This window comes from Oncorhynchus kisutch, linkage group LG18 (genome assembly GCF_002021735.2).
Source record: "Oncorhynchus kisutch isolate 150728-3 linkage group LG18, Okis_V2, whole genome shotgun sequence".
Lineage (NCBI taxonomy): Eukaryota > Metazoa > Chordata > Actinopteri > Salmoniformes > Salmonidae > Oncorhynchus > Oncorhynchus kisutch.
Window position 1 is genome coordinate 45,958,909 of NC_034191.2, and position 25,028 is coordinate 45,983,936.

At 44.0% G+C, this 25,028-nt stretch overlaps 1 protein-coding gene across 3 annotated transcripts in view; it reads left to right on the plus strand.

The window, feature by feature from the left end:
• Positions 1-25,028, plus strand: part of dock10 (dedicator of cytokinesis 10) — a 191,852-nt gene that overhangs the window by 51,745 nt on the left and 115,079 nt on the right. The window contains exon 1 of one of the 3 annotated variants that reach the window (XM_020507577.2): positions 10,351-10,819. The exons of the other annotated variants lie outside the window; for them this stretch is intronic. Within the exon in view, the coding sequence (XP_020363166.1) occupies positions 10,652-10,819 (168 nt within the window). The 5' untranslated portion in view covers positions 10,351-10,651. Of the gene's footprint in view, positions 1-10,350; positions 10,820-25,028 lie in introns of those variants that run through there. 3 annotated transcript variants of the gene reach the window in all.

Genomic DNA, 25,028 nt, shown 5'->3' on the forward strand with positions numbered 1-25,028 from the left:
AGCAGTCAAGCACCCAAGCTAACTGGCTAAAGTTGGCTAGCTTGCTAGCTAACTTTACTTCCAGACACAAACAAGAGAACACATCTTATACGTCATCATGCATGATGGACGCGTCTCCCTGTCCCTGTCAGGAATGCTATGCACTGTGTTGCCCTTAGTTTGAAGATGTAATCCGGAGACAGATGGAGAAAACATCTCTTTTGCTATCATACTCTAATTCATCAATTAATCTAATTGGGAAATATTCAAATTTGTTTCAGGAAAACTTTGTTGCTCTAGCAGACAGTTTGAAACAATCTTTTACTTTTTGGAATTCGCTACCTCTTTCTCTTATTGGAAGGATTAATATCATTAAAATGAATGTGTTGCCTAAATGTTTATATTTATTTCAATGTTTACCCATTTTTATTCCAAAATCTTTTTTAATTCACTGGATCAAACATTCATGTATTTTATTTGGGATAGCAGGGTACCACGGATTGGTAGAAAACATTTACAGAAGCCTAAGGCATTGGGTGGTTTAGCTCTACAACATTTTCAGACATACTATGGGGCTACAAATTTCAGAGCTCTTTTGTACTGGCTGCAGACTGATCCTACTGGCCCTATACCACTATGGGTCCAGATGGAGTCTGAATCATGTAAACCTGCTGCACTTTCTTCTGTGTTGTGCTCGTCTCTCCCAGTGTCCCTAGGCAAAAGGTGTGTCAACCCAATTGTAAAGCAGTCTCTTAAAATTTGGAATCAGTTCCGTTTAGCCTCAGGCTTTTCTCTATCAGGCCCAATCAATCAGAACCTTTTATTTCCTCCATCTTTGAATGATGGGGCTTTTGCCATCTGGCACTCACTAGGCCTTTCCTCATTAGCCCAAATATTATTTGATGATACATTTGCCTCTTTTGCTCAGCTACAGGAAAAGTTCAACCTCCCCCAATCCCACTTTTTCCGCTATCTCCAGACTAGGAACTTTGTCAGAGCTAACACCCCTGAATTTTCCCATAGGCCTGCGAAATACAGCTATAGAGATCATATTTGAGCTGAACAAGCTTCCTAGGGGCTCAAATTCAGATGTATATGCAATCATTTGTGACTTACAGAACCATTCTTTGGTGCCTTTAAAGACTCGATGGGAATAGGATTTGGGGGAGGAACTTGGGGAAGACTCCTGGGAATCTGTGCTGCACAGGGTGCATTCGTCCTCTTTTAGCACTAGACACAGCCTCATTCAATTCAAGGTGGTTCACTGTATCCACTGGTCCGGGGCCAAACTTGGAAGAATATTCTCTGATTTTGATCCTACATGTGTCCGATATAAAACGGAACCAGCCACCACACTTTTTGGGGCTGTCATAAACTGTCAGGTTTCTGGGAATTTATATTTAAATGTTCCTCTGATATATATGACACTTATAGATCTGTCTCCCCTTACAGCCCTTTTTGGAGTACTGACCATAGGTACCCCCCTGTCAAGAATCCAGTTGGACACTGTTACTTATACAACTCTTTTAGCTAGATGGCTAATACTACAGAACTGGAAGATGGTAGCTCCCCCATCTTATAAATGTTGGGTGAGAGATGTCTTGTGCTCTCTGAAACTAGAAAAAATGTAGTTCAATATACGTGGGAACCCCAAATCAGACCGGAATGGCTTGGTCTCCATTCCGGTCTTATTTTAAACAGTCCATCCTCTAATGGTATTCACATTTCTTTTTAAATAAGTCTGTATGTGACTTAAGGGTTGGATGAGCATTTCTTTGTGGGTTTTTTTGTGGGGGGGGGGGGCATTAAGATTGATGTGCTTACTGATTGTGACCTGCGGATGCCTTGTTCATCTTGCCCGGTCACAGACTAAAATGTGAGCTTTTGCACTGTTTTTTAAAATATATTTTTAAAAACATTTTGTTCACGCTTACATAAAATGATTATTATAAATATATTTCTCTTACAGCATTGTAAACTTTATTTTTGGTCCAGTGGATGGTCGGTCTGTGTCCATGACTGTCTGTGAGTGGTTGCATTTCTCCACTCCTATCCCTTCTTTACAGGAACAATGGTGAGGTGTTTGCTCTGTCCCTGTACTATAGATTGCCCTTTAACCTTTGTAGCCTTCTGCCCGGTGTGTTTAACTTGTCTAAAGTACGGTATCTTTAAAGATAATTATTTCTAGTCGAGTATATTATTTATATTGTTTTGTTTTGTGTGTAAAACAAAGTTTTCAAAACATGTTTCCCATGCCAATAAAGCCCTTAAATTGAACTTGAATTGGGAGAGAGGAGAGAGATGACTCAAGTAGAGGAGTCCATGCATCAATACCTGTGTGTGTGTGTGTGTGTGTGTGTGTGTGTGTGTGTGTGTGTGTGTGTGTGTGTGTGTGTGTGTGTGTGTGTGTGTGTGTGTAGTAAAATACGGTATACCGCCCAGCCCTAATTGTAATGGTGTGTTCGTGGAGGTGGGTGTGTGTTGTTGTCACACAGATGCTGAAGGCCCTAATCATGGGATATCTACAGCTTCCCAAGATGGCCTGCTCCTCCCTGTTGTTTAGGCCCAAGATAACACCCTGAACAAATTCTATGGATTATACTAAACACATACTGATTCTACTAAACTACTGAACATTACAGCTTATACTGTGCGTGTTAGTTTGTTAGGGTTGGGCAGTATCCAGGTTTTCATACCGTTTCTGTACCATACCGGATATACTGTATTACCGGAAGTGCCGCAGAAAACTATTTAGCCAACAGGGATCTTGATCCAGGAGGGGATTGAATGTCTCTGCTGTAACCAAGACGCTTGATCTTGCCATCTAGCCACTTTAGCTAGCAAATTAGCAAACCAAATGCATAGCTGGAGCCCTGAGCTGGAGATAATTGATTTGACACATCTTAGATTTCTTATAGGTATATAGTTATACTTAAATAAGCAGTGGCGTAGCACGCACCCCTTGCAAAGCGGGCCTTTGAATAGTGGAATCGGGTGTGTAGTGCTAGAGGGCAATAACTAAAATGTGCCCCTCTTTGGGTCTCCATGACCAGGATTAAGAGACACGGATGTAGGGACGCTGCCAGAGGCTGTGGTCCAGTCCAAAAACAACTCCCTGCTCTCTAGGCTCCTGCACTTCACAGACAATAAATCCAGAAGAATTGAATTGGTATACACAGCAAACTGGTTTTCTGCTGAGGGGAGGAGAGGGGGAGAGAAGGAGCCTCCTCTCACTTTGTGGTGGAGGAAAGCTGATGAGATTGGTTGGTAGGGAGAGGAGCAGTATACTGTATTGTGCATTTTCTATATGCAGAATTATTCATCCAGCACTTAGTGTAATATATGGTGATTACAAATCAAATTAAAATCAGATTGTATTAGACACATGCATTGAATACTTACAAGCCCTTTAACTAACAATGCAGTATTAATAAGAAAATAGAGTAAAATAAAAAAAGTAACACAATCAAATAACAATGAGGCTATATACAGGGGGTAATACAGGGGGTACTGCGAGATGCAGCAGTGTAAAAACAAAGGGGGGGGGGGGGGGGGTCAATGCAATAGGTGGCCATTTGATTAATTATTCAGTCTAATGTCTTGGGGGTAGAAGCTGTTAAAGAGCCTTTTGGACCTAGACTTGGCGCTCCGGTACCGCTTGCCGTGCGGTAGCAGAGAGAACAGTCTATGACTTGGGTGACTTGACTCTTTGAGAATTTTTTTGTGCGCGTCTCTCTGTGTGGAGTAAAGGGAAGCTTCAGCCTACCGCAGTCTGATGTTAGTTACCATTTTTTTTCACCTTTATTTAACCAGGTAGGCAAGTTGAGAACAAGTTCTCATTTACAATTGCGACCTGGCCAAGATAAAGCAAAGCAGTTCGACAGATACAACGACACAGAGTTACACATGGAGTAAAACAAACATACAGTCAATAATACAGTATAAACAAGTCTATATACAATGTGAGCAAATGAGGTGAGAAGGGAGGTAAAGGCAAAAAAAGGCCATGGTGGCAAAGTAAATACAATATAGCAAGTAAAACACTGGAATGGTAGTTTTGCAATGGAAGAATGTGCAAAGTAGAAATACAAATAATATAAATCAATAAATCAATAAATTAAATACAGTTGGGAAAGAGGTAGTTGTTTGGGCTAAATTATAGGTGGGCTATGTACAGGTGCAGTAATCTGTGAGCTGCTCTGACAGTTGATGCTTAAAGCTAGTGAGGGAGATAATGTTTCCAGTTTCAGAGATTTTTGTAGTTCGTTCCAGTCATTGGCAGCAGAGAACTGGAAGGAGAGGCGGCCAAAGAAAGAATTGGTTTTGGGGGTGACTAGAGAGATATACCTGCTGGAGCGTGTGCTACAGGTGGGAGATGCTATGGTGACCAGCGAGCTGAGATAAGGGGGGACTTTACCTAGCAGGGTCTTGTAGATGACATGGAGCCAATGGGTTTGGCGACGAGTATGAAGCGAGGGCCAGCCAACGAGAGCGTACAGGTCGCAATGGTGGGTAGTATATGGGGCTTTGGTGACAATATCGTTTAGGACCTTGAGCGTGGTTGAGGTGCACCCATGACCAGCTCTGAACCCAGATTGCATAGCAGAGAAGGTATGGTGAGATTCGAAATGGTTGGTAAATCTGTTTGTTGACTTGGCTTTCGAAGACCTTAGAAAGGCATGGTAGGATAGATATAGGTCTGTAGCAGTTTGGGTCAAGAGTGTCCCCCCCTTTGAAGAGGGGGATGACCGCAGCTGCTTTCCAATCTTTGGGAATCTCAGACGACACGAAAGAGAGGTTGAACAGGCTAGTAATAGGGGTGGCAATTTCGGCAGATAATTTTAGAAAGAAAGGGTCCAGATTGTCTAGCCCGGCTGATTTGTAGGGGTCCAGATTTTGCAGCTCTTTCAGAACATCAGCTGAATGGATTTGGGAGAAGGAGAAATGGGGAAGGCTTGGGCGAGTTGCTGTTGGGGGTGCAGTACTGTTGACCGGGGTAGGAGTAGCCAGGTGGAAAGCATGGCCAGCCGTAGAAAAATGCTTATTGAAATTCTCAATTATGGTGGATTTATCAGTGGTGACAGTGTTTCCTATCTTCAGTGCAGTGGGCAGCTGGGAGGAGGTGTTCTTATTCTCCATGGACTTTACAGTGTCCCAGAACTTTTTTGAGTTAGTGTTGCAGGAAGCAAATTTCTGCTTGAAAAAGCTTAGCCTTGGCTTTTCTAACTGCCTGTGTATAATGGTTTCTAGCTTCCCTGAACAGCTGCATATCACGGGGGCTGTTCGATGCTAATGCAGAACGCCATAGGATGTTTTTGTGTTGGTTAAGGGCAGTCAGGTCTGGGGAGAACCAAGGGCTATATCTGTTCCTGGTTCTAAATTTCTTGAATGGGGCATGTTTATTTAAGATGGTTAGGAAGGCATTTAAAAAAAAATATCCAGGCATCCTCTACTGACAGGATGAGATCAATATCCTTCCAGGATACCCCGGCCAGGTCGATTAGAAAGGCCTGCTCGCTGAAGTGTTTCAGGGAGCGTTTTACAGTGATGAGTGGAGGTTGTTTGACCGCTGACCCATTACGGATGCAGGCAATGAGGCAGTGATCGCTGAGATCTTGGTTGAAGACAGCAGAGGTGTATTTAGAGGGGAAGTTGGTTAGGATGATATCTATGAGGGTGCCCGTGTTTAAGGCTTTGGGGAGGTACCTGGTAGGTTCATTGATAATTTGTGTGAGATTGAGGGCATCAAGTTTAGATTGTAGGATGGCTGGGGTGTTAAGCATGTTCCAGTTTAGGTCGCCTAGCAGCACGAGCTCTGAAGATAGATCAGTTCACATATGGTGTCCAGAGCACAGGTGGGGGCAGAGGGTGGTCTATAGCAGGCGGCAACGGTGAGAGACTTGTTTTTAGAGGTGGATTTTTAAAAGTAGAAGTTCAAATTGTTTGGGTACAGACCTGGATAGTAGGACAGAACTCTGCAGGCTATCTTTGCAGTAGATTGCAACACCGCCCCCTTTGTCAGTTCTATCTTGTCTGATAATGTTGTAGTTTGGAATTAACATTTCTGAATTTTTGGTGGTCTTCCTAAGCCAGGATTCAGACACAGCTAGAACATCCGGTTAGCAGAGTGTGCTAAAGCAGTGAATAGAACAAACTTAGGGAGGAGGCTTCTAATATTAACATGCATGAAACCAAGGCTATTACGGTTACAGAAGTCGTCAAAAGAGAGCACCTGGGGAATAGGAGTGGAGCTAGGCACTGCAGGGCCTGGATTCACCTCTACATCGCCAGTGGAACATAGGAGGAGTAGAATAAGGGTGCGGCTAAAAGCAATAAGAATTGGTCGTCTAGAACGTCTGGAACAGAGAGTAAAAGGAGGTTTCTGAGGGCGATAAAATAGCATCAAGGTATAATGTACAGACAAAGGTATGGTAGGATGTGAATACAGTGGAGGTAAACCTAGGTATTGAGTGATGAAGAGAGAGATATTGTCTTTAGAAACATCATTGAAACCAGGAGATGTCATTGCATGTGTGGGTGGTGGAACTAATAGGTTGGATAAGGTATAGTGAGCAGGACTAGAGGCTCTACAGTGAAATAAGCCAATAAACACTAACCAGAACAGCAATGGACAAGACATATTGACATTAAGGAGAGGCATGCTTAGTCGAGTGATCAAAAGGGTCCAGTGAGTGGAGAGGTTGGTTGGGGGTCACGGCGATTTAGACAGCTAGCCAGGCAAGCTAGCATAGGATGGAGGTCTGTTGTTAGCCACCTCTTGTGTTCCGTCAGTAGATTAGTGGTGTTCCGTGTGGTAGAGGGGATTCATCCAAATCACACAACAACAATAATTTTAAAAACAATAGATATAGTTATAGAGGCCCAAGAAGAAAACATAATAATAATAAAAATAAATAAATTGTCCGATTGTCTATTCAGATAGCAGCCGGTAAGACGGCTAACGGTTAGCAGGCCGCAGATGGGCGTTCAGGTAACGTCGCGACGGAGGAGCCAGCCGGATCTCCTTCGGGTAGGTAACGTCGGCAGTCCAGTTGTGAAGGCCCGGTGGGGCTCCGCGTAGACAGTAAAACGGGTCCGGATAGGTGACTGCAGCCCAGGAGTGATTGATGGAACTCAGGAGTGATTGACGGAGCTGGCAAGCTCCGGAATAATTTATGTTTGCTCCGGAATCGACGAAAGCCGATAGTCACACGGATAGCAGCTAGCTAGCTGTGAGACCCGGGTATGAATGTCCAGAGAGCAGTTCAAATCCAGGGACATGGAGAGAAAAATTGGTCCGGTATGTTCCGTTCCGAGCCACGCTGCGCCGTACAAAACTGGCGATAGATTTTCGAGCTAAAGGATAGCTGATGACCACAAACCGTGGTTAGCTGAATACTAACGTTTGCCAGTAAAGAAGCTAACTAGCTTCTGAACTAGCTTCTGAACTAGCTTCTGAACTAGCTTCTGAACTAGCTTCTGAACTAGCTTCTGAACTAGCTTCTGGATTAGCTTCTGGGCTAGCTTCTGGCTAGCTCCTGGCTAGCTTCTGGCTAGTTTCTGGCTAGCTTCTTGGAATTTCTGGCTAGCTTCTTGGAGGATTACAGATTTGAGGCAAATAATACTTTTTTATAAATATAAATTGGTGAGGCGGGTTGCAGGAGAGTGTTTTGAAGATGAGTTGATGGAAAAAAAAAAAAAAAATGTATGTGAAAAAATTTGTCATATATATATATATATATATATATATATATATATAATATATATATATACAGGACACGACAAGACGAGGACAAAAGACGTCTGAACTGCTATGCCATCTTGGTTAGACGATGTTCGTTGATACACTCGGTTTAGTTGTCTGCTCGGCGCGTAATTTGAGTAGTTGAGACATAAAAAGGGTATCGTTAGAAAAGTTCTCTATTACAGTAAAATAATGTCTCAATGTGTTTGTGTCCATATGACTGATTCTGATGGACCAAAGCTCAAACGAAAATAGCGAGTTGAAACCGCTTGTCAGAGAGGAAGAGGTGATCTCTCAACTTCGTTGGCGTGAGAGGATATAACCATAACAATGATGGGTATAGAGCTCTACTTCCCCCGGTGGCGGCGTGGCCCTCTGACATCTGGTAGAAATTAGGTAAAAATGGATTAAGTTAGCCTCCATTAGTATCCCCAGCCACTGTGAGCTCCGCTTCTGGATCAGCATGTTTTTGTTTGGCCTTATACAGCTCATTGAGTACGTTCTTAGTGTCGGTTTGTGGTGGTAAATAGACGGCTATGAAAAATATAGATGAAAACTCTCTTGGTAGATAGTGTGGTTTACAGCTTATTATCAGGTACTCTACCTCAGGTGAGCAATACCTCGAGACTACCTTAATATTAGACATCGCGCACCAGTTGATATTGACAATAGACACACACCCCCACCACTCGTCTTACCGGACTTCTGTCCTGCCGATGCACAGAAAACCCAGCCAACTGTATATTATCTTTGTTGTCATTCATGACTCGGTGAAACATAAGATATTCCATTTTCCAGTAATACAGTGCATTCGGAAATTATTCAGACCCCTTGACTAAAATGTATTAAATAGTTTTTTCCCTCATCAATCTACACACAATACCCAGTAATGACAAAGTAAAAAAAAAGGTATTTGTTTTATCTTGCAAATGTATAAAAAAAATAAATGAAATATCACCCTTTACTCAGTACTCTGTTGAAGCACCTTTGGCAGCGATTACAGCCTCGAGTCTTGTCTATGACGCTACAAGCTTGGCACACCTGTATTTGGGGAGTTTCTCTCATTCTTCTGTGCAGATCCTCTCAAGCTTTGTCAGGTTGGATGGGGAGCGTCGCTGCACCGCTATTTTCAGGTCTGGAGCAGGTTTTCATCAAGGATCTCTGTGTCTGAGGTCCCTCGACCCTGACTACTGTTCCAGGCCCTGCTGCTAAAAAATATCCCTGCAGCATGACGTTGCCACCATGCTTCACCGTTGGGATGGTTTTGGCCAGGTCTTGAGCGGTGCCTGGTTTTCTCCAGAGGTGACGCTTGGCATTCAGGGCAAAGAGTTCAACCTTGGTTTCATCAGACCAGATAATCTTGTTTGTCATAGTCTGAGAGTCCTTTAGGTTCCTTTTGGCAAACTCCAAGCGGGCTGTCATGTGCCTTTTACTGTGGAGTGGCTTCCGTCTGGCCACTCTACCATAAATGCCTGATTGGTTTAGTGTTGCAGAGATGGTTGTCCTTCTGAGAGGTTCTCCCATCTCCACAAAATAATTCTGGAGCTCTGTCAGAGGGACCATCGGGTTCTTGGTATAAGGTTCTTGACCTTATACAGACAAGTATGCCTTTCCAAATCATGTCCAATCAATTGAATTTAACACAGGTGGACATGATTCAAGTTGTAGAAACATCTCTTGGATGGTCAATGGAAGCAGGATGTACCTGAGCTCAAAAGGTCTGAATACTTATTTAAATACGGTATATAAATACGGTATATGTTTTTTACTTTTCATAAATGTGCAAAAGTTTCTAAAAACCAGTTTTCGCTTTGTTATTATGGGGATTTTGTGTAGATTGATGAGGAAATGGTTTTATTTAATCCATTGGGAATGAGTAAACTCTTAATGTGCGTATGGGCTTTTTGAATGAATCATCACCTTAGAAAGCACTGTCATTTCATTGTGTTAGGCTTTGGAACAACATCCACAACTGCCATGTTTTCCACTTAGTTTCATTCAACCTGTTGTTGAACAGCCATCTTCCTTTTCTTTCTCTGTGCTATTTAGCTTTTCGGTGCAGACTGCAGCACTTTAGGTACCGCTAAGTGAGTGTACAGTATGAGCTAGATTTCAAATTCTTAAGTGGGAGAGAGGAAGTATGGAGCGAGACATAGTGTGTGGAGTAGGTGGCTGGTCTGAATAGTTGAATGACACTGTTACGGCTGGTGTAACACAGCTGGTGATTTGGACACGCATGCACAGAAACACACATACGTGCACACACACACACACACACACACACACACACACACACACACACACACACACACACACACACACACACACACACACACACACACACTCCTTTGCTTAGTGCAATTCCCAGAGCTCACTCCAGCTTGGATTGACTTCCTGTCTTTTTACCATGTCCCTCTAAATCACGTTGGATATTTGTGTGAGCAGTATGTGTGGACGAGAGAGAGAGAGCGTGCACGAGAACTCGAGGGAGCGGGCGAGACTGGGTGCTAGAGTGCGTGCCTGTGTGTGTTTTTGGCTGTCAGTTCTGGTCAGCTGACGACCGTGTCTTGCTTCGATTGGAGGAGCCAGCTGTGTTCAGCTACAGTGTAGGCAGATCAGATCAGTGCGGAGAGTGGAGCGACAAGGCAGCCTCTGTCTGCTGCAGCTGGAGGGTCCCAGCGCTCAGCACTTAGCCGTACTGAGCCAGAGGAGAGCAGTGGGACTGCAGTACGAAGTAGACAGGCAGTGCTGGAGCACCGGAGCTTTAGGGACTAACCTGGGCTAACCTGACTAGGCTGTAGCTGGGGTTTCCTGAACTTAGCATCACTTAGCGCTATTAGTCTGGTCCAAGGTCCAGGGGGCCAGGGCTGGGTGGTGAATCCAGGGCAGAGGGCTCTGTCTGGGGGTGACGTGGTTGGGTACCTGGGTATGGGCTGCTCGGCCAGCTTGGTGCTCCTCCAGGCCCTACGTTCTGTGGGCCGGGCCAACTGTGTCCACATGTGCTCCCGCCAGGACCAGCTATCCTCGGACGCCCTGCCTCCCGGCGAAGGCCACACCACCACCGGGGGAGGTAGAGCCCTCACCATCATTGTTATGGTAACTAACATCAGACCGCGGAGCTGTTGGCTGCAGCCTCCCTTCTTCCTTTGTTGGGGGCGGGGGGGCGGGCGGAGTGTAAGAGGCTAGAGGGAATCTGTTTGGGCTCCTTCTGTTTTTGTATAAGAGTGTTAGCCATGTGGTATTAACATACAGCGAGGGGAGAATGTGTCCTCTCTCTGTGTTTGTGTAAGTGTGCGTGTGACTGGGTGTGTGCGTGTGACTGGGTGTGTGCGTGTGCGTTTGTGTGGAGGGTAATGTATTATCCAGGAGCGAGCCATGATGTGAACAGAGCTGTGTGTTACTCCCTCTCAGTTGAGAGGGAGAGGGGCGGAAACAGAGGCAGGGGGCTGTCAGGGATGTACAGGGAGTGAAGGGTGGTGGGGGGGTGACTGCGGGTCAGTCCAGGGCAATATAGTTTCTGTGGGAAAAATGTGTCTCTTTGCTCATGTTTCATCTAATAGGCTGCTGATAAGATGATGTGAGTGTTTGTCCAAGTCAACGGGTGAATGAATGAGCAAATGAACAAATGTAGGATATTGGACTGGCCAATATTCTTTTGTTTCTGTCTGTGAGTGACCGCAATACCATTTGGATCCATTATTAGGAGCAGTAGGGTGGAGTTGTCCCTGTATGCTGTTCTTGGGTCAGTTTAGCATTTTCCCTACTAATGGTTAGGATGAGGAGGGGAAGCTGTTCCAAGATCTGTACCGAGGAAAAGCTTCACCCCAAAGTTTATTAAGGCAGTAATGAGTTGTGACCGCTTGGTTCGTGATTGTGAACTAAATCAGTGGTGAGTCTGAGACTGACGGGTGAGGTTATACTCAGGGTGGCAAGGTGATGTTGAGGAACAGGTGTGTACAGATATTTAATAGTTAGAGCCAAAATTGTTGTCACCATTCAACATGGGTATCTGTATTTCAATGTCCCTGTCCTTCCGTCTGTCCGACCATCCCTCTGCCTGGTCATTGTAGGACTAATCCCCGTCTCTGGGACAGGCTTCCATATTCCCAGAAGTCCTTTGTTTCCCGATTGCTGAATGCATGGTGACATTGAAGAAATTGAAAAATGTCAAATTGAGGGGTGTCGTAGAAAACAAAGTCATCAGCGATTGGACCTAAGTATCAAAGTTAATGACGAATTTACTAAATGTCGCTGTACCCATGTGTGTTTTGGCTCTTGCTCAACTGATCGTTTTCTGGGCAGAATCAGATGGTCTAGAACGTATTTTCATTCTAGACATCGTAGGGGAGATGTCGTCTGTGGGTGTGATGTAGCATTCTCTCCGCTTTCTTCTCTCTCTCTCTGCCTCTCTCTCTCTCTGCCTCTGCCTCTCTCTCTGCCTCTCTCTTTCTCTGCCTTGGGAGTGTTTTGTAGTTGAGAGGCCATGTAAAGGGCTCTGTCCTTACTTTCTTTCAATTTTTCTTTTCTATGGTTAACACACTGTTAGTTTAATTCGTTTTTTTTTTCAAAGTTAGGGAGGAAGAAGAGTTTTTTTAGTTTCCTGTGGTTTGAACGGTGTGGTGTGCAATGATGGCTTCGCAGCCTTGGGCGAAGGAGATGCTGTCATCACCGCATGGATTCAGGTGTGTTCCTGAGAATGGAGTTAAGGTGGAGGAGGTTCTGCTCATGGTCGGCGAACAGCTAGGAGATGAATTTATGGATTCCGCTTCCAGAATTAACAAAGCTGTGATTGTCTTCATGAAAAGAGTGAATTTGGTGGGTAGGTTGATTGCTAGTGGAATATTTGTAAGGGATGTGTTGGTGGCGTAGCTGAGACTGGATCTAGTCATGTCATGGATGGTGGTGTAGATGAGGCAGGGCCTAGTCAGGTTATGCTAGTGGATGAGGAGAGTATAGTGGGGAAGGGCTAGGGGCGGTGGAGGAGGGTGTCAAGTGGAAGAGGGGAAAAAAGGGGAGAAGAAAGGAGGTGGGAGGGGAGAGGCTGATGTGGTCAAAGGTACTAAGGAACCTTTGCCTGTTGTTAGGGGGAGGCCCTGACTAGAGAGAAAGGGCAGGTGGTCCGAATGAGAGATGGAGATGAGGAGGAGGAAGGTGAATCTGAGGAAGAGGACAATGTTTAGGCTTTTTTTCCCAGGCTCCTCATCAATGGGTCCAGAGCTGACAGCCAGTCAGGCAGAGGGGTCAAAGTACATGAGACTAAAGGGTAAAAGGTTAATCTTGAAGCTTTATTTTGCGTACCAGGAAAGTTTGTAAGATCAGTATAACACGCTTTGAAAAAATGAGGGGCATGGTGTCCTCTCACCAAGGAAACATTTTGGGTTGAGAAAGTGGGTCACAACCGTGCATAATATAATGGTCTACCTTCAGATGCTATTTAGATTAATAGTAATAATTTTGCTATTCATTCAAAGGTCTTTCTTTATTTTGACTATTTTCTACATTTTAGAATAATAGGGAAGACATCAACACTATGAAATAAAACATATGGAATCATGTAGTAACCAAAAAAGTATATTTGAGAATCTTCAAAGTAGCCACCCTTTGCCTTGATGACATCTTTGCAAACTCTTGGCATTCTGCTTTGCTGGTGACACTGTCTGTGATTTATTTACAATTCAAGACACACTTAACCAGCATGGCTACCACAGAATTCTGCAGCGACACGCCATTTCCATCTGGCTTGCACTTAGTGTTTTTCTACTTTGAAGAATATACAATATATTTAGATGTGTAACACATTGTTTTCGTTACTACATGATTCCATGTGTGTTGGAATCATGTACAATGTAGAAAATAGTAAAAATAAAGAAAAACCCTTGAATGAGTAGGTGTGACCAAACGTTTGACTGGTACGGTATGTATTTACAAAAAAATATACATGGGGGATTGAAAATGATGCAGACAATCTATCTGCAATATTAAAGCTGATCTACCCCCAGAGGTCCAGACATTAATTAGGCTGTTCTCTGACTCTCCATGTACCCTGGTCTGTCTGTCACTGACCCTTGTGTCAAGAGAAAATATGCAGCTACAGTTGAAGTCAGAAGTTTACACATTTAAACTCAGTTTTTCACAATTCCTGACATTAATTATATTAAAGATTCACTGGTTTAGGTCAGTTAGGATCACTACTTTATTTTAAGAATGTGAAATGTCAGAATAATAGTAGAGAGAATTATTTCAGCTTTTATTTCTTTCATCACATTCCCAGTGGGTCAGAAGTTTACAAACAGTCAATTAGTATTTGGTAGCATTGCCTTTAAATTGTTTAACTTGTGGGTCAAACGTTTTGTGTAGCCTTCCACAAGCTTCCCACAATATGTTGGGCAAATTTTTTTCCTCCTGACAGAGCTGGTGTAACTGAGTCAGGTTTTAAGGCATCCTTGCTCGCACACGCTTTTTCAGTTCAGCCCACAAATGCTCTATAGGATTTAGGTCAGGGCTTTGTGATGGTCACTCCAATACCTTGACTTTGTTGTCCTTAAGCCAACTTGCCACAACTTTGGAAGTAGGCTTGGGGTCATTGTCCATTTGGAAGACCCATTTGAGACCAAGCCTTAACTTCCTGACCGATGTCTTGAGATGTTGCTTCAATATATCCACAGAATTTTCCGCCCTCATGATGTCATCTAATTTGTGAAGTGCACCAGTCCCTCCTGCAGCAAAGCACCTCCACAACATGATGCTGCCACGGTTGGGATGGTGTTCTTCGGCTTGCAAGCATCCCCCTTTTTTTCCTCCAAACATAACAATGGTGGGCCAAAGACTTCTATTTTTGTTTCATCAGACCAGAGGACATTTCTCCAAAAAGTACGATCTTTGTCCCCATGTGCAGTTGCAAACCGTAGTCTGGCTTTTTTATGGCGGTTTTGGAGCAGTGGCTTCGTCCTTGCTGAGCGGCCTTTCAGGTTATGTTGATATAGGACTCGATTTGCTGTGGATATAGATACTTTTGTACTTGTTTCCTCAAGCATCTTCACAAGGTCTCCTTTACTGTTGTTTTGGGATTGAGTTGCACTTTTCGTACCAAAGAACGCGTCTCATTCCTGAGCGGTATGATGGCTACGTGGTCCCTTTGGTGTTTATAATTGCATACTACTATTTGTACAGATGAACGTGGTACCTTCAGGCGTTTGGAAATTGTTCCCAAGGATGAACCAGACATGTGGAGGCGAACCATTTTTTTGCTGAGGTCTTGGCTGATTTCTCTTGATTTTCCGATGATGTCAAGCAAAGAGGCACTGAGTTTGAAGGTAGGCCTTGAAATACATCCACAGGTGCACCTCCAATTTACTCAAATGATGTCAATTAGACAATTTTTTTTTTTTACCTTTTATTTAACCAGGCAAGTCAGTTAAGAACACATTCTTAACTATCAGAAGCTTCTAAAGCCATGACATTTTCTGGAATTTTCCAAGCTGTATAACGGCACAGTAAACTATGTAATGACCCACTGGAATTGTGATACAGTGAATTGTAAGTGAAATAATCTGTCTGTAAACAATTGTTTGAAAATTGACTTGTGTCATGCATGAAGTAGATGTCCTAACCGACTTGCCAAAACTATAGTTTGTTAACAAGCAATTTGTGGAGTGGTTGAAATATGAGTTTTAATGACTCCAACCTAAGTGTATGTGAACTTCCGACTTCAAACTGTATATTGAACAAAAATAGAAATGCAACATGTAAAGTGTGTTTCATGAGCTGAAATAAAAAGATCCCAGACATTTTACATGCGCAGAAAAAGCTTATTTCTCTCAAATGTTGTGCAGAAATTTGTTTACATCCCTGTTAGTGAGCATTTATCCTTTTCCAAGATAATCCATCCACCTGACTGGTGTGGCATATCAATAAACTGATTAAACAGCATGATAATTACACAGATGCACCTTGTGCTAGGGACAATAATTGGCCACTATAAAATGTGCATTTTTGCCACACAACCCAATGCCACAGATGTCTCATGTTTTGAGGGAGCGTGCAATTGACATGCTGACTGCAGGAATGTCCACCAAAGCTGTTGCCAAATAATTTAATGTTCATTTCTCTACCATAAGTCACTTCCAACGTAATTTGTCAGTAAGTCCAACCGGCCTCACATCCGCAGACCACGTGTAACTATGCCTGCCCAGGACCTCCAAATCCGACTATTTCACCTGCGGGATTGTCTGAGACCAGCCACCCAGACAGCTAATAAAACTGAGGAGTATTTCTGTCTGTAATAAAGCCCTTGTGTGGGGAAAAACTAATTCTGATTGGCTGGGCCTGGCTCCCCAGTGGGTGGGCCTGGCCCCCAAGTTGGTGAGGGCTCTCCGAGGCCCACCCATTTTTTTTATTTTTTATTTCACCTTTATTTAACCAGGTAGGCTAGTTGAGAACAAGTTCTCATTTGCAACTGCGACCTGGCCAAGATAAAGCATAGCAGTGTGAGCAGACAACAAAGAGTTACACATGGAGTAAACAATTAACAAGTCAATAACACAGTAGAAACCAAAGGGGGAGTCTATATACAATGTGTGCAAAAGGCATGAGGAGGTAGGCAAATAATTACAATTTTGCAGATTAACACTGGAGTGATGAATGATCAGATGGTCATGTACAGGTGGAGATATTGGTGTGCAAAAGAGCAGAAAAGTAAATAAATAAAAACAGTATGGGGATGAGGTAGGTGAAAAAGGGTGGGCTATTTACCAATAGACTATGTACAGCTGCAGCGATCGGTTAGCTGCTCAGATAGCTGATGTTTGAAGTTGGTGAGGGAGATAAAAGTCTCCAACTTCAGCGATTTTTGCAATTCGTTCCAGTCACAGGCAGCAGAGTACTGGAACGAAAGGCGGCCAAATGAGGTGTTGGCTTTAGGGATGATCAGTGAGATACACCTGCTGGAGCGCGTGCTACGGATGGGTGTTGCCATCGTGACCAGTGAGCTGAGATAAGGCGGAGCTTTACCTAGCATGGACTTGTAGATGACCTGGAGCCAGTGGGTCTGGCGACGAATATGTAGCGAGGGCCAGCCGACTAGAGCATACAAGTCGCAGTGGTGGGTGGTATAAGGTGCTTTAGTGACGAAACGGATGGCACTGTGATAGACTGCATCCAGTTTGCTGAGTAGAGTGTTGGAAGCCATTTTGTAGATGACATTGCCGAAGTCGAGGATCGGTAGGATCGTCAGTTTTACTAGGGTAAGCTTGGCGGCGTGAGTGAAGGAGGCTTTGTTGCGGAATAGAAAGCCGACTCTTGATTTGATTTTCGATTGGAGATGTTTGATATGAGTCTGGAAGGAGAGTTTGCAGTCTAGCCAGACACCTAGGTACTTATAGACGTCCACATATTCTAGGTCGGAACCATCCAGGGTGGTGATACTAGTCGGGCATGCGGGTGCAGGCAGCGACCGGTTGAAAAGCATGCATTTGGTTTTACTAGCGTTTAAGAGCAGTTGGAGGCCACGGAAGGAGTGTTGTATGGCATTGAAGCTTGTTTGGAGGTTAGATAGCACAGTGTCCAAAGACGGGCCGAAGGTATATAGAATGGTGTCGTCTGCGTAGAGGTGGATCAGGGAATCGCCCGCAGCAAGAGCAACATCATTGATATACACAGAGAAAAGAGTCGGCCCGAGAATTGAACCCTGTGGCACCCCCATAGAGACTGCCAGAGGACCAGACAGCATGCCCTCCGATTTGACGCACTGAACTCTGTCTGCAAAGTAATTGGTGAACCAGGCAAGGCAGTCACCCGAAAAACCGAGGCTCCTGAGTCTGCCGATAAGAATATGGTGATTGACAGAGTCGAAAGCCTTGGCAAGGTCGATGAAGACGGCTGCACAGTACTGTCTTTTATCGATGGCGGTTATGATATCGTTGAGTACCTTGAGTGTGGCTGAGGTGCACCCATGACCGGCTCGGAAACCAGATTGCACAGCGGAGAAGGTGCGGTGGGATTCGAGATGCTCAGTGACCTGTTTGTTGACTTGGCTTTCGAAGACCTTAGATAGGCAGGGCAGGATGGATATAGGTCTGTAACAGTTTGGGTCCAGGGTGTCTCCCCCTTTGAAGAGGGGGATGACTGCGGCAGCTTTCCAATCCTTGGGGATCTCAGACGATATGAAAGAGGTTGAACAGGCTGGTAATAGGGGTTGCGACAATGGTGGCAGATAGTTTCAGAAATAGAGGGTCCAGATTGTCAAGCCCAGCTGATTTGTACGGGTCCAGGTTTTGCAGCTCTTTCAGAACATCTGCTATCTGGATTTGGTTAAAGGAGAACCTGGAGAGGCTTGGGCGAGGAGCTGCGGGGGCTGTTGGCCGAGGTTGAAGTAGCCAGGCGGAAGGCATGGCCAGCCGTTGAGAAATGCTTATTGAAGTTTTCGATAATCATGGATTTATCAGTGGTGACCGTGTTACCTAGCCTCAGTGCAGTGGGCAGCTGGGAGGAGGTGCTCTTGTTCTCCATGGACTTCACGGTGTCCCAGAACTTTTTGGAGTTGGAGCTACAGGATGCAAACTTCTGCCTGAAGAAGCTGGCCTTAGCTTTCCTGACTGACTGCGTGTATTGGTTCCGGACTTCCCTGAACAGTTGCATATCACGGGGACTATTCGATGCTATTGCAGTCCGCCACAGGATGTTTTTGTGCTGGTCGAGGGCAGTCAGGTCTGGGGTGAACCAAGGGCTGTATCTGTTCTTAGTTCTGCATTTTTTGAACGGAGCATGCTTATCTAAAATGGTGAGGAAGTTACTTTTAAAGAATGACCAGGCATCCTCAACTGACGGGATGAGGTCAATGTCCTTCCAGGATACCCGGGCCAGGTCGATTAGAAAGGCCTGCTCACAGAAGTGTTTTCGGGAGCGTTTGACAGTGATGAGGGGTGGTCGTTTGACTGCGGCTCCGTAGCGGATACAGGCAATGAGGCTGTGATCGCTGAGATCCTGGTTGAAGACAGCGGAGGTGTATTTGGAGGGCCAGTTGGTCAGGATGACGTCTATGAGGGTGCCCTTGTTTACAGAGTTAGGGTTGTACCTGGTGGGTTCCTTGATGATTTGTGTGAGATTGAGGGTATCTAGCTTAGATTGTAGGACTGGCGAGGTGTTAAGCATATCCCAGTTTAGGTCACCTAACAGAACAAACTCTGAAGCTAGATGGGGGGCGATCAATTCACAAATGGTGTCCAGGGCACAGCTGGGAGCTAAGGGGGGTCGGTAGCAGGCGGCAACCGTGAGAGACTTATTTCTGGAGAGAGTAATTTTCAAAATTAGTAGTTCGAACTGTTTGGGTATGGACCTGGAAAGTATGACATTACTTTGCAGGCTATCTCTGCAGTAAACTGCAACTCCGCCCCCTTTGGCAGTTCTATCTTGACGGAAGATGTTATAGTTGGGTATGGAAATCTCTGAATTTTTGGTGGCCTTCCTGAGCCAGGATTCAGACACAGCAAGGACATCAGGGTTAGCAGAGTGTGCTAAAGCAGTGAGTAAAACAAACTTAGGGAGGAGGCTTCTGATGTTGACATGCATGAAACCAAGGCTTTTTCGATCACAGAAGTCAACAAATGAGGGTGCCTGGGGACATGCAGGGCCTGGGTTTACCTCCACATCACCCGCGGAACAGAGAAGGAGTAGTATGAGGGTGCGGCTAAAGGCTATCAAAACTGGTCGCCTAGAGCGTTGGGGACAGAGAATAAGAGGAGCAGGTTTCTGGGCATGGTAGAATATATTCAGGGCATAATGCGCAGATAGGGGTATGGTGGGGTGCGGGTACAGCGGAGGTAAGCCCAGGCACTGGGTGATGATGAGGGAGGTTGTGTCTCTGGACATGCTGGTAGTAATGGGTGAGGTCACCGCATGTGTGGGAGGTGGGACAAAGGAGTTATCAGGGGCGTGAAGAGTGGAACTAGGGGCTCCATTGTGAACTAAAACAATGATAACTAACCTGAACAACAGTATACAAGGCATATTGACATTTGAGAGAGACATACAGCGAGGCATACAGTAATCACAGGTGTTGAATTGGGAAAGCTAGCTAAAACAGTAGGTGAGACAACAGCTAATCAGCTAGCTCCTGCCCAGTCTTGTGAAATTCATAGATTAGGGCAACATTCATTTACTTAAATAGACCGATTTCCTTATATGAACTGGAACTCAGTAAAATCATTGAAATGGTTGCATGTTGTGTTTATATTTTTGTTCAGTATACTCCAGTCCCTGCCATTCCTCTCCCTCATCTCTGCTTCTCTATCTCCTCCCTCTTTCGGCAGGTAACCTAGAGGTTAGAGTGTCGGGCCAGTAACCAAAAGGTTGCTGGTTTGAACACCCAAGCCGACAAGGTAAAGAATCTGTTGATGTACCCTTAAGCAAAGCACTTAACCCTAACTTTCTCCAGGGAAACCTTACTACTATGGCTGAACCTGTAAAACAACACATTTCACAGCACCTATTTTTTAAAATCTTTATTTAACCAGGCAAGTCAGTTAAGAACAAATTCTTATTTTCAATGACGGCCTATGACGGCCTAGGAACAGTGGGTTAACTGCCTGTTCAGGGGCAGAACGACAGATTTGTACCTTGTCAGCTCGGGGGTTTGATCTTGCAACCTTCCGGTTACTAGTCCAACGCTCTAACCACTAGGCTACGCTGCCGCCCTATCTGGCTTAGGTGACAATAATATATATATTTTTTTATATCTGCCTCCTTCCCCTGTTCATAAGAGTATGATATTATCACTTTCTGTACTCTCTAGCCCTCTCTTTCTCTTCTACATCTCCCCCCTCTCATTCTCTCTGTCCCTCAATCCCCCCCCTCCCCCCATATCTCCCCCTCTCTCTTTCTCTCTCCCCACCCTCTCTCCCCCCTCTCTTTCTCCCTCTCTCGCTCTCTGCAGTAGATGTGATCCAGATGGCGATAGCTGCAGTCTGATCCTGGACCCTGTCCTGTGCTGTCTCAGCACTAGGAAACATACACACTCTGGCTCCCATTACACAGCAGACTATTACTGCCTCCCAAACAGCAACCTATTTCCTACATAGTACTGTGCATTACTTTCGACCAGAGCCCTATGGGTCCTGGTCAAAAGTAGTCCACAATAAAGGGATAGGGTGCCATTTTGGATGTAAACAGAGATTGTAATTGAGATAGACATTCACCAGCTTCTACTGGTGGTCAAACTCTGAGATATTATATGGCCTTGGACCTTCCTTGTCAGCTCTCCTTTTCATCAATTTCCTTCTGTCATGTGTTTTCTCGCATCCTCTCTCTTTCTCTCTATTTTCTCTCTCCCTCCCTCATATTTTTTTCGCTCTCTCGGTCTTTCTCTTACATTTTCTCTCTCCATCTCTCGTTCACGCCCCTGTTTGATTAGCAGTTGCTGCTAATTCTAAGGCCTGCGCTCGTTCTATTTTGATCCTGCACAGCTGCAGTTTTACTGAGAATCAGCACAGGGGTGGATGGAAAGAATGGGAGAAAATAGGGAGAATGGGGTTGTTTGGTGGGATGTGGAAGTGAGTGAGGCTGGAGAAGAAAGAGGGGGAGATGGAGGGATGGAAGCAGCCCAGACAGCTGGAGAGGAATAGGGGGGGGTTGGATGTTTGATGGGCTGCAGGTGTTTTAGCAGCTCGTTAAAGGACTTAATGGGGTATGTAACAGAGCCTGTTGATACACACTGACTGAGATTTTCTAAATATTGAGCAATTATGGAACTTGAAATACACTGAACAAAAATATAAATGCAACTTGTAAAGTGTTGGTCTCATGTTTCATGAGCTGAAATAAAAGATCCCAGAAATGTTCCATGTGCACATAAAGCTTATTTCTCTCAACTTTTGTGCACAAATTTGTTTACATCCCTGTTAGTGAGCATTTATCTTTTGCCAAGATAATCCATCCACCTAACAGGTGTGGTATACCAAGAAGCTGATTAAACAGCATGATCATTACACAGGTGTACCTTGTGCAGGGGGCAATAAAAGGCCACTCTAAAATGTGCAGTTTTGTCACACAACCCGATACCACAGATGTCTCCTGTTTTGAGGGAGCGTGCAATTGTCCACCAGAGCTGTTGCCAGAGATTTTGATGTTAATTTCGCTACCATAAGCCGCCTACAACATAATTTCTGAGAATTTGAAATTATGACCACGTGTAACCACGGCAGCCCAGGACCTCCACATCAGGCCTTTTCATCGGCGGGATCGTCTGAGACCAGCCACTCGGACAGCTGATGAAACTGTGGGTTTGCACAACCTAATCATTTTGGCACAAACTGTCAGAAACCATCTCAGCGAAGCCTTTGGTCACTGGCTTGCTGGAGAAGTGTGCTCGTTATGGATGAATCCTGGTTTCAACTGTACCTGGCAGCTGGCAGACAGCATGTATGGCCTCGTGTGGGCGAGCAGTTTGCTGATGTTAACGTTGTGAACAGAGTTCCCCATGATGGAGGTGGGGTTATGGTATGGGCAGTCATGAGTTACGGACAACGAACACAATTGAATTTTATCGATGGCAATTTGAATGCACAGAGATGCTGAGGCCCATTGTCCCATCACTTCATGTTTCAGCATGATAATACAAGGATCTGTACACAATTCCTGAAATATGAAAATGGGACAGTTCTTCCATGGCCTACATACTCACCAGACATGTCAACCATTGAGCATGTTTGGGATGCTCTGGATTAATGTGTACGCAGATTAACGTGTACGCAGAGTGTTCCAGTTCCCGCAAATATCCATCCTTTGAAGAAGAGTGGGACAACATTCCACAGGCCACAATCAACAGCCTGGTCAACTCAATGCGAAGGAGGTGTGTTGCGCTGCATGAGGCAAATGGCTGGGCACACCAGATACTTACTGGTTTTCTGAGCCCTCTTCCACTTTAAATCTGTGACCAACACATGCATATCTGTATTCCCAGTCAGGTCAAAGCCATAGATTAGGGCCTAATGAATTCATTTCAAGTGACAGATTTCTGTATTTTTTTATTTAACCTTTTATTTAACTAGGTAAGTCAGTTAACACATTTTTATTTACAATGACACCCTATCAAAAGGCAAAAGGCCTCCTGCAGGGAGAGGGACTGGGATTAAAATAAAAATGTTAAGACAAAACACACATCACAACGAGAGACACTACATGACAGCAACACATGACAACACAACATGGTAGCAACACAACATGGCAGCAGCACATGGTAGCAGCACAAAACATGGTATGAACATTATTGGGCACAGACAACAGAAAAGGGCAAGAAGATGGAGACAACAATACATCAGGCAAAGCAGCCACAGGTGTCAGTAAGAGTGTCCATGATTGAGTCTTTGAATGAAGAGATAAAACTGTCCAGTTTGAGTGTTTTGCAGCTCTTTCCAGTCACTAGCTGCACTGAACTGTAAAGAAGAGTGACCCAGGGATGTGTGTGCTTTGGGGACCTTTAACAGAATGTGACTGGCAGCAGTAGGTACAGTATCTCAGATAGAGGGGAAGGTTTTATAAATAAGCATCAACCAGTGGGTTTTGTGTCAGGTATACAGAGATGACCAGTTTACAGAGGACTATAGAGTGCAGTGATGTGTCCTATAAGGAGCATTGGAGGCAAACCATTTACTGGAAGTTTAGAGGTGTCAATCATTCATCTCACATTGTGTGTGTGTGTGTGTGTGTGAGACACGGTTTCCCTGATCTGCCAGAGAAAAGTGGTTTGTGGTCTAACTGTTGCTAAGAGGGGGCTAGCTAGAGAGAAGATAGAGGGGTACATAACATATGGAGTGTGTGACACCTTTAACATCAATTATAAAAACATTTGTAAACTGATTTTCTTTTTCTTCACATATGCTGTAGCTTGATCCTAGTTTACATAATCTGAGGTGTTTGTGTTGTGCCAGCCATCGGTTGAGACACAGCATACTCTTGAACACAGGGTAGGTGTCAATTTAATCATAGAAATAGAATCCATAGAATGGACTTGCAATTAGCTGTTACACCATTGACATTGAAATGTAATTTAAATTTGAGCTTTTAGTTACCACAAATATGTATTTTCTATTATCTATATTTTTATCTATGGAAGATGGTTGGACCTCCAACCATCTTTGTGGTACTAATTACAGCTGCTCCATCGAGAGCATCCTAACTGGTTGCATCACCACCTGGAATGGCAACTGCTCAGCATCCAACCGTCTTCTACCCCCAAGCCATAAGACAGCTGAACAATTAATCAAATGGCCACTCGGACTACTTACATTGACACCCCCCCTTTGTTTTTACACTGCTGCAACTCGCTGTTTATCTATGCATAGTCACTTTACCCCTACCTACATGTACAGATTACCTTGACAAACCTGTCGTCCCCCCCCACACACACATTGACTCGGTATTGTTATATTATTGTGTTACTTTTTGTATTTTATACTTTAGTTTATTTAGTAAAGTTTTTATTAGCTCTATTCCTTGACCTGAATTGATAGTTAAGGGCTTGTAAAGTAAGCATTTCACGGTAAGGTCTGTGCATGTGACAAACTTTGATTCGATTTGAAAGTTTGTAATGATTTGAAAGTTTGTTAAGTTTGTAATTGTAATGTTTAGTAGCTACATTTATCAGCCAAAACATGAAACGCACCCTTTATTCAGGAACATGCCATGTCTCAACCGATGGCGGACACAACACGAACACCTCAGATTATGTCAAATAGGATCTAAGATACAACATAAGTGAAAATGGATTAAAAAAAAATGTTTTACACGTTTTTAGATCATTGGTGGTTAAAGCAAAAAACTATATACAAATGTTTCGTAATTAAATCTAGAAATTATAAAATAGCTTTACAACCCTGATTTGTAAGCTTTCAAGTGATGTCAAACGTAACCTTTTATCTTTTTAGTGATTGTAACGTACAGTACCAGTCAAGTTTGGACACACCTACAGATTCCAGTTTTTGTAAAAAAAATGTTTTACTATTTTCTACATCCTCTTAAGGATTATCCCCCTTTTTTCAATATTTGCCTAAAATGACATACCCAAATCTAACTGCCTGTAGCTCAGGCCCTGAAGCAAGGATATGCATATTCTTGGCATCATTTGAAAGGAAACACTTAAGTTTATGGAAATGTGAAATTAATGTAGTAGAATATAACACAATAAATCTGGTAAAAGATAATACAAAGAGAAAAACAATCGTTCTTTTGAAAAAAAAATTGTACCATCGTTGAAATGCAAGAGAAAGGCCATAATGTATTATTCCAGCCCAGGTGCAATTTAGATTTTGGCCAC